Source organism: Vespula pensylvanica, chromosome 3 (assembly GCF_014466175.1).
Source record: "Vespula pensylvanica isolate Volc-1 chromosome 3, ASM1446617v1, whole genome shotgun sequence".
Classification (NCBI taxonomy): Eukaryota; Metazoa; Arthropoda; class Insecta; order Hymenoptera; family Vespidae; genus Vespula; species Vespula pensylvanica.
The window spans coordinates 5550313-5560606 of record NC_057687.1 but is presented as its reverse complement, the minus strand read 5'-3'; the positions used below and the strand labels follow the sequence as shown (position 1 = coordinate 5560606).

General features: G+C 39.4%; 2 protein-coding genes across 2 annotated transcripts in view; one reads left to right on the top strand and one right to left on the bottom strand.

Annotated features, from left to right (window-relative positions):
• The window catches only part of LOC122627890 (RING finger protein 44), a 33890-nt gene extending 30516 nt beyond the window's left edge, over window positions 1-3374 (bottom strand). Inside the window, exon 1 of the mRNA XM_043809509.1 lies at window positions 3003-3374. The gene's annotated coding sequence lies outside the window, so the exon portion shown is untranslated. The remainder of the gene's footprint in view (window positions 1-3002) is intronic.
• A 1888-nt stretch (window positions 3375-5262) lies between these two features.
• Window positions 5263-7712, top strand: LOC122627903 (proline-rich nuclear receptor coactivator 2). Its single transcript, XM_043809525.1, has 2 exons — window positions 5263-6185; window positions 6574-7712. The coding sequence occupies exon 2, from the start codon at window positions 6693-6695 to the stop codon at window positions 7152-7154; it is 462 nt and encodes a 153-aa protein (XP_043665460.1). The 5' UTR covers window positions 5263-6185; window positions 6574-6692; the 3' UTR covers window positions 7155-7712.
• Window positions 7713-10294: the final 2582 nt, after the last annotated feature.

Genomic DNA, 10294 nt, shown 5'->3' with positions numbered 1-10294 from the left:
TGTATCCGCACATACGATGGAATGAAGTATCTGATATGTAAAGTGTAATAAAATAAAAAACAAAAGATATAATAATAATAATAATAATAATAATATACTAATTATACCTACATGATACATTGATTTATGGGAAGATTTCAAATAGGAAAATATCCTACGAACGATATCTCTCTGAAAAAATGATTACTCTCAAACTCTTTTGAACTACTACTCGTTCAGCCTAATGCTTTACCAAGCTTACAATGACAATTCCTTCAAGTACTCGAATCAATTGAAGAAGAATTGATTTACATTCTCCCATGAATTCGTACCGTATCGTGAAAGGACATCGATTCAGTTGGCATGAATGTGCAATTATCGTCGAAAGGGTAAGGAAACCCCTTCGTAAAATCGGATTTATCTCGGATCATAGTGCTTTTGACTTAAATCAAGAGTGACAATCTTTGAAAAGCTCTTAATAATGTCACACGAATTACCGAGCTTCTTCGACGCTAAATAATGAATCAATATAATAAAATATGTCGAAAATTGAAAATCTATGTTGAGATGTTACTCAGAGATGTATGTATGGGTGTAATTGTCGCGCGAGTGTGTGTACCTATGTATGTCTACACAAACGCGCGTGAGCACACACACACACACACACACACACACACACACACATACACGAATGCGTATGAAAGCGTGGTATCTCTTATCGGGCTCCCCTATGAGCAACGTGCATGAAACTACCGAGTGGAACTAGCGTGGCTCGCTTTACAACAGATATCCGGGCTGATTCGCATTCACCTTATCGCTTCGTGCAACTTTCTTGGCTGACGTTATACTGCCATATAATAACACTGAGTCTGGTACAAAGTCTTAAACAAAAGGAGTTTACTCTTTCAAGTACGACTACTTATTTATATGCGTATATACGTATACGTTTATATAGGTGTATGTTACTTACTATTCTTGACAATTCGATTTCGAGAAAGCATTAAATAATTTCACCGATATTATCACTTTTTTTTTATCGTAATTTATATCAGAAGAGAATCATTTGGATAATTTCATTAGAATAATATATATAATATATATATATGTGTGTGTGTATGTGTGTATGTATGTATATATTAGAGTCGATGTCACGGCACACAATAAAGATAAGCTCGCTATCGTACATCTACTATATCTAGTCTACCTAGTAGACGTATAATCGATCGCAACAGCGTTGCGATAGCTAGGATCTTGCCTGTAGTGAGAGCAATGTCGATGTAAGCCCGACGAGAATACATTAGTTTATGAAACTTTGATCTTTATTCGATATTACGTATGTATGTCGTAGTTTTCTACGGGTACCCTGATCTCTTAACTTTATTTCGATGAATACCAATATCACAATAAAAAAAGAAAAAGAAAGAAAGAAAGAAATAGATAGATAGATAGATAGAGATAGAGATAGAGATAGAGAGAGAGAGAGAGAGAGAGAAAGAGAGAGAGAAAGAGAGAGATCAAATTGGTAGATTAAGATGATCTTCATTCGCACGGACGTAACATAATTCCCAATAAAAAAATGTTGAAAGCCATAAGAAAGAAAAGATATATACTATATACATAGGAGAGGGGAAGGAAAGACAGAGAGAGGGAAAGAGAAAGAGAAAGAAAAAGAAAGACAGAGAGAGAGAGAGAGGAGAGGAGAAGAGTAGTTATACTGTAGAAGGGTTCGCATGGAAAGACTCGTCCATTCGTGGTGTCTCGACTCCGATTCTCGTGGAGCGGAGCGTGAAGCGCGATAACCCGAGTCCGTGCAGAGTAGAGGAAGATAGTCGCAGGAGGGATGAGAGAATGGACGGAAGGAGGAAGAGGAGAAGGAGGAAGGAAGAAAAAGAGGAGACCGAAGAGAAGAAGGAGTAGGAGTAGGAGAAGGAGAAGGAGAAGAAGGAGGAGGAGAGGAGGAGAAAGAGGAGGTTCGAAAGCGCGATTTAAAGCCGAGGACACGTGCGTGCGGGGCTGTACGAGCGCGAGTCGTGTGTTTTCTACGATCGACGTGCGCGCGCGCACGTACATACGCATGGAAGAGAAAGAGAGAGAGAGAGAGAGAGGGAGGGAGAGGGAGAGAGAGGAGGAGAGTGCGCGCGTGACATTGTGTTTACGTGTGGGAGAGGGGTAAAGGAAGGAAGGAAGAAATGAAGGAAGGAAGGAAGGAAGGAAGGAGGTTAGGTCTTTGTGGTGGGGATGAGGTAGGAGTGGGGAGAAGAAAAACAAGGAAGAATCGGAAGGTGCAGCACTCACAGGTGCCGCACCGTCGAATGCACGGTGACATCCCTCCTATGTAACCTCCTTTCTTTCTCTCTCTCTCTCTCTCTCTCTCTCTCTTTCTTTCTTCTTTCTACTATCTTTCTCACAGCTTCAAAGAGTCGGTGAAAATGAAAGATGTTTTTCGAGCGATCATTGCGGTCGCCGTGAAAGGGAAGGAAAGAAAAGAGAGTAGATCATCCGACTTGGGTTTTGGTTAAAAGAGAGGAAGAAAAGAAGGGACGATCTGACGGATGATATAGGGGATCGGCCATCAGAGAGAAAGCCGCTTTCGCGAGGTTTGCCAAAAAGTTGCGAGACGAGCGAGACGGCACATCGTCGATGCCGGATAAAGACGATACGTGCTTACGTGCTTGTTTGCTTGCTTGCTTGCTTGCTTGCTTACTTGCTTACTTGCTTACTTGCTTACTTACTTACGAGCAAGCGAGCGAGAGAATATGGGAGACGAGCCAGATAGACAGAGACGGATAGAACAAAGAGAATACGTGTATGTGTGCGTATATATATATATGCATATATATATGATGTATGTTATGTATATATAATACGGATGTTACGTGTGAGAAACAGATAGATAGATAGAAAGATAGATAGATAGATAGATAGATAGTTAAATAGACAGACAGGCAGATAAATAGATAAAAGAGGAAGAACAAGAAAAGAGAGCATGGCGCGTCGTAAATGTTGGCTGGGATATCTCCTACCTTCTTTTTCACCGAGAAAATCTGGGCTTTCGGATCGGCGTCATAGCTGAATTTTTTCGCTCGTTTCGCAAAAACAATAACGACGACGACGACGACGACGACGACGACGTCGACGACGACGACGACGAGGACGAAGACGAGGACGACGGCGACAACGACGACGATGGTCGGCGATGGCCGAACAGCTCGTGCAGCTCAGCCACTGGTTACACTGAGGTCGCTCCATGTCTCTCACTCGACCGGAGGAGGCACGACCTCGCGTCTCCGACCCCGCCCATCGTCGCGAAATCGTGCGATAGAAGCAAAACAGACACGACGACGACGACGACGACGACGACGACGACGACGACAACGACAACGACAACGACAATGACGACGACAACGACGATAACGGCGACGACGACGACGACGACGACGACGACGACGACGACGATAACAACAACAACGACGACGACGTCACCGACGGCAACGATAATTTTATGCCGGCCGAAAAAGTTTCAGATCCTAAGCTATCCAAAGGAACTTCCGTTTTTACAATACCCCCCTTCGATCGTCTTTATGTCGTCGTAGACTCTACGAGTCCCTCTCGTTTAAGCGCTCTCGCTCTCCCTCCTAACGTCCTCCGCGACGCACCACCTTTTATCGGACATTCTCCTTCTTTCTCTCTCTCACTCTCGTTCTCGCTTTGTCTCTCTCTCTCTCTCTCTCTCTTACTTTTTCCTATCTTCGCTTATCCTTTACATCTGTCTCTTTCTCGCCTCTGACGTCATTTACCAAACAGATCACATGCATCGAAGATGGCAGCACTTACCGTTCACCGGAGAAGCTTTTTTATCGATAGATGTTAAGATAAATATATCGCGTAAATTGTATTGATGATAAGTAACGAATTTCTTGTTCTTTAATATTTTTATAAAATCTAGAAGGAATAGACGAATTGTTGGTAGTATTATCCGTGATTATCCGTGAAGAGAGATATCTATGAAATGTCTCGATGTTACGAAAGATTTTTCTAGATATTTTATTTTCGGAAGAGATTAAGTAACAGGAAAGATGACGAGTCGAGAATATCGATGATTAAAAGCAGATATACGTATGTATAGTTTTTAATATTCCTACGTCTTTGGCAGTACGATGAATACTTTGAGAGACCGAATCCAAGTGAATCTCATTAAAATAAGGAGAACAAAGGTGCACCTTCGTGGGTTTCGATCAAGCGATACGAGTGGTCGCGCCTCGTAGTGGTTCGACCAATCAACGCTGTCGCACATTTGGATCGTTAGAGCGACACAAAGCAGCGGTGTCTAGTCGAACGATTTCTTGATAAGATAGAACGTTTGATTAGCGTTTCGAGTGAAGAAAATGAGGACAAACGAGATAGAGACGGTCTTAAAATAAAAATCTTTTCGGTAAGAAAATTTTCGACTCTTTTAACGAACGCGCATGCTTAATGGCGCCGGAAACGCTTGATGCTCGGCTATTATGATTGGTCGTCCCCAATCACGTGACTTGCATTCGCCTCATGCATTCGTCAACGAGTTAATAGTGGGGAAGTGGCATCGTTGATGATTTCTCGGTGCAGGCTTCTTTTACCGTCACAAAGGCAAGAAATAGCGCCGGGAGAGGATAGTTTGTGCGCGTGTAGGGCAAGTATTTGCTTGCAGCGAACGGGATAGGATATCGCGTAATCGAGACAGAAAAAGAAGAATAAGAGAAGTGTGTAAAGAGGCGTAGGCGGAAAAGTTTTGTTTTTAAATTCGGAGCTAGAGACCGAGATCGGAAGATAGTGAAGAAAGACCAACGAGATTTTAGTGCGGTGTGTTTCGTCGTCGTGAAAAAAAGAACTCAACAAAAAAAAAAAAAAAAAAGAAAAAAAAGAAAAAAAAAAGAAAAAAAAAGAGAAAAAAAAATAAAAGACTTGACATACTTTTTTTCCTGGACGTCTTAAACATTCGGAGGGACACACGCGTAATCAACGACGATTACGACGAGATCGAGAGAGTATCGTCGTCGTCGTTGTTGTGTTCGTCGTGCGAGAACGCCTGAAGGGGTTAAGAAATTTCAAGAAAACGATCGACGCGTTTTACGTAGTCGGCGTACGTTGTTAACCGCTAGGCGACGGGATTGTCCCTGATCTATCCGTTTCGCGATATCTTTCGAGAGATTCGCGAATTTTTGGGCGAGCATAGAGAAAGGTGAAGGAGGAGGAGGAGGAGGAGGAGGAGGAGGAGGAGAAGGAGGAGGAGGAGGAGGTGGTGGTGGTGGTGGTGGTGGTGAAAAAGGACGAGTACAGTGCGTAGAAAACGTTTTCGTCGTCTTCGTCTCTTTGTCTCTTTGTCGACGACGATTGTTAAAATCTCTCGCAATCTGGTGAAGAGATAGAGAGAGAGAGAGAGAGAGAATTTAATTGCGACGTGTGTGAAAAACAAACAAGTCGCGTCCGCCATCTTTCGCTTCTCCAGCTGCGATTCGTGGAAGTGGGAGTGAAGTCGGAGTAGGAGTAGAAGAAGAAGAAGAAGAAGAAGAAGAAGGAGAAGAAGACGGAACGAGTGGAGAGAAAGCGGAGAAGAACTATCAAGAGAAAAAAAATAGTCGGTTGTGTCTCTGCCGTGAGTGTGTTTGTGCGTCACCACCGTTCGGTTGGATTCTGTTTTTGGAAGCAAAAGAAGTCAGGTTTCTGCTCGAAAGGTGACCAACGGTCACCGAATGTGGCCAAATTCGCAAAGAACGCGAAAAGGGAGGACCGCGAAGAAATTCGAAACAACCAGTCCGAGGTAGCATTGCGCTAAACGGAAGCTTCCCAGGGTGCCCCACTACTACCAACATCAACAGCCATCGCACTACTGCTACTACACTACTACTGCTACTACTACTACTACTACTACTACTACTACTATTACTACTACTATTACACTATTACACTTCTACTATACGTACTAGATCACAACACATCGTCACGTTTGTTACGCCGCGCGTTTCCTCCGACCGATCCCCTATTCCCCTCTGCCCTGGATACAGAGTTATTGCGCAGTTAGAAAAATCGCTGGATACGGACGCTATAGAAGAGAAAGACAGAGAGAGATAGAGAGAGAAAGAGAGAGACGCCAGCTAGCTAGCTAGCCTGCCTGCGCTTGCTTGCTTGCTTTCACCTCGGGAGAAGCGACCCGCGATAAACTAAGAACGGTAAGCTATATATATGTATATGCATGTACTATAATTCTCCTCCCTTTATCATCCCCTTTTTCTTATTTTTTTTTATTTTTATTTTTTCTTCCATTCTTTTTTTTTCATTGGATTCGTACATATTTTGTCATTATTCATTATTCAGTTAACCTCTCGAGAAGTATTCCTCGCTTATACATTTCGTGAACGTCCATGTTTTTATTTTTTGATACTCTCAATCTTTTATTGTCGTATTCTTGTAACAACCCTTTCGTATAATTTTTATATAATTAATGAAACTAGTTTCATACATTTTCTTAAATATATATATATATATATAATATATAAATATTTTAGTCGATAATTTACAATAAATGTGATATATCAGAGATAATAATTCGTTTCTTAGACGGGTCGAGAAAAAATAGGAAAGTGATAGAGAGAGAAAGAAAGAGAGAGAGAGAGAGAAAGAGAAAGAGGAAAAAAGAACGCTATCGAGAAAAGGCATCGTCTCGTCTCGTCGAAATCATGACGAATTCGGCACCAAAGTTGAACGACAAGGTCGAGCGACAGGGCTCACCTAATACAGGTGGAAAGAGGCATCATCGCTCGAATTCGGTGAAATCTTCCCCGTTCTTTCATAGCAGTGGCGGACGTTATGGTAAAAATGGAATGAACAACAACAACAACAACAACAACAATAGCAGCAACAGCAGCACCGGTAGACTTAGTTGCAGTCCGCCATGTAGCGGTAAAACATCTAGAAATTCGCCATTGCGATACGATAGTATCAGCAGTCCAAGGGGTAGCCCTACTAACAGCTTTTACGCTGGCGCCAAATTTTCGGAACCGCCATCACCAGCGAGTCTCCCTAAACCACCAAGCCATTGGACCAATAACAGATTCATCAATAGTTGCCAGCGGTCTGAAAGGAGAAGTAACAATGATATTTCGAATCATCTTAAGATGATACTCAACGTCCAAGCCTGATATCCAAAGATCCACGGACCGCCGGAGACGGTCGTCTATCGCGGCTCCCAGCGGGAGAGACAACTACGATATCATCATCGTCATCGATATCATCAGCATAATCATCGTTATCATCAACATTATCATCATCGTTATCATCATCGTCATCATCATCATCATCATCCTTCTTCTTCCTCATCGGGCTACGGACAATACGTTCGCGCGTGCGGCCTCGAGCTGATCGTTTAAAAACCGTGAGTAAGAAAACAGACGAGACGATTTATTATTATTAACAATTTCTCTGCATCCCGTGTATGTATGTGTAATATGTATATTATCTACGAATCGTAACGTTATATCTCTCTATACGATGTATCATAGTACACAACCACGCGAACTTCACCGCGTTAAAATCATCGATGAGATGAGATGAGATGAGATGAGATGAGATGAGATGAGATGAGATGAAATTAGGAAGAAGGTGATTATAAGAGAAATGACGATGGATGGAGGTGGAGAGAAGGAAAAGAGGAAGGAGACAGACAGAGAGAGAGAGAGAGAGAAAGAGAAATTTAGAGAGAAAGAGAGGGAGAAAGAAATGAAAAGATTTTAAGCGTCTCTCTCTCTCTTTCTCCCCCCCTCTCTCTTCTCCTCTCTCTCTCTCTCTCTCTCTCTCTCTCTCTCTCTCTCTTTCTCTCTACTTAAGGCATGTGGAAAGAGAAAGTTTATCTCGTTGCTAAATGTGTGTGTGCGGGTCATTCGTTTGTTCTCTCCTCTCTTATTATTGCGAGGACGATAAGATTTTATATATATACATATACACACACATTTGTGTACATATAAATTACGCGTGTATGAATATGTGTGTGTGTATATATATGTACACAATGTGTACGGAATATACGGACTAATTAGAAATATATTTCTTCGCCACGAGATTACTCATCTCGTATTATAACGCGACGAGTTTAGCGTGTTCCTCGAACGCGAAAAAAGAAAAAGAAAAAAAAAAACAGTTTGCGCGGAGGATCTATGAATAACGTTTAACGATTCTATTGTACGCCGTCTATGAAGATATAAACGTATTGTATTTTAGATTATCGTATATGATTAACTTGAGAACGAGAAGAAAACACATTGCTACACAACACACAAGGAAGATACACACACACACGTTCTATATTTCTCCTTTTAACGCATAAATAACATAAGTATGATTTTTCTCCGTGCACGAACTGATAAGGATCGAGAATGGAGAAAAATGTACGAATAAGTAAGAATATATTAAAAAACGAGCGAAGCTGCACTCTTTGCTTTAATTTTTTTTCTTTCTGTTCATTTTTTTTTTTTTAATATTTATTTATTTTCTCTTTTTTTTTTTTTTTTTTTTTTAATCGAGTTTCCAATAAGATTCAATTCGATTTTCTGAAGGATCGAAATTTTTACGGTTGTATCTCCGAAGTTGATGCAAAAGTCCAAGTTTTGTCGTCCTTTTCTTCTATCGTTCGCAAATACACACACACACACACACATACACAAACAAACACATATAAACATATTTCTTTCCAAAAGCATGAATGGAAGAAAAAGAGAGAGGAAGAGAGAGAGAGAGAGAGAGAGATAAACTGTTCTTTTTCTTTTTAATCGTCTTACGTATATTTCATTTTACGATACGAAGAAGCTTTATCCACGAAAGTACGATCGATAACGCGTATTAAATTCGATCTCTTGGATCTTTCTTCCTTTGATCTTTAATCGTTACGTCTTCAAAGTAAATATATATTCGATCGTTTAACAATTAATTTACTATCGTGGATGTTTTCATTTTTTTTTTTTATGTTTCTTCGTATATGTAACTGGTATACGTATACGTAAAAGCTATAATTTCACGTATACGTTTATCATTTTTTTAATCAGAGATGAAGGATTTATTTTCTTTTTTTTTTTTTTCTTTCCATTTACGTTTATTACTTTTCATGAGGATATTTTTATTTTTTTCGAACTTTGATAGATAATGCTATCGCGAAATGACGCGAATAAGGTTTCATAAGGTGAGTTTTCAAAATGAGGAATGGGGAATGGGGGACGGGATTAGCGAGATTAGAATTAGAACGATAAAGATTATATATATACACATTTAATGAGGGATCTGGATAAATAATCAGTATCGAAAAAAAAAAAAATAAAACATAGAATACCGTTATCCCGAACGTCTGACGAATGAGAACGCTTTATAAAGTATTAACTCATATGCTTTTTTTTTTGCTGGTACAAATCGACACGCTTTTTTTAAAAGGAACACAAAATTTCTACGTTTGATTACGAAAAAAAAAGTAGGAGATTTGCGGGGTGTGTTCTATCTTTCTCTCTCTTTTTTTTCTCTATTTTTTTTTCTTTTTTTTTTTTTTTTTTTGTTTTATTTTGAATAACGCAGTGTAAAGTGTGTAAAAGATTGGTTTCAATTTAACTTTAAATTTGATATTAATTTATTAGAAATGAATAAGAATGAAAGACATCGAGGTACGAGAAAATTCTAATGACGAAATTTTATAAAATTCACGCGCTTTCGATTAGTTTATTATTCTCTATAAATATATCTAATAAGAGAATGTAATATTAGGCGCGAGCCTATGAATGCATTTTTCTATTGTACCATGTTGCATTACGTACGTTCGATAGACAAAGGAATAACAATCGAAAATTGCACCAATGCACACAAACACACACAAATACACACATACACACACAATTGCTTGACGATAAAACGAAAATTTTTCTTACCTTGTAATCGTATGTTTCGATATACGAGATACAGATATATGATATTACGTAGAAAAATCGTTATGCGTTTATATAACGTATCCAGATTTTATTCTTCTCCCTTAAAAATTTTTTTTTTCCATTTTCTTTTCTTATACGTTTTTCTTTCTATATCTCTATATATAAATAAGTATATATTTTTTCTTTTTTTTTTTTTTTTTTGGTTTCTTTTCCTTAATTAAATGAGGATGATAATTTTGATTTCAATTATTGGGACTGGCTAAAATTCTGTCGTAATATTTTTAAGTATATGAATATATTGTGGGAAAAAAATTCTCTCTCTCTTTTTTTTTTTTTTGTTTCTTTTTAAGTTTAAAGACGCGCTGCCGTCTAATAGACGT

Coding starts and splice junctions, on each gene's coding strand:
- LOC122627903 (XM_043809525.1), top strand. CDS start 6,693: ATGACGAATTCGGCACCAAAGTTGAACGACAAGGTCGAGCGACAGGGC.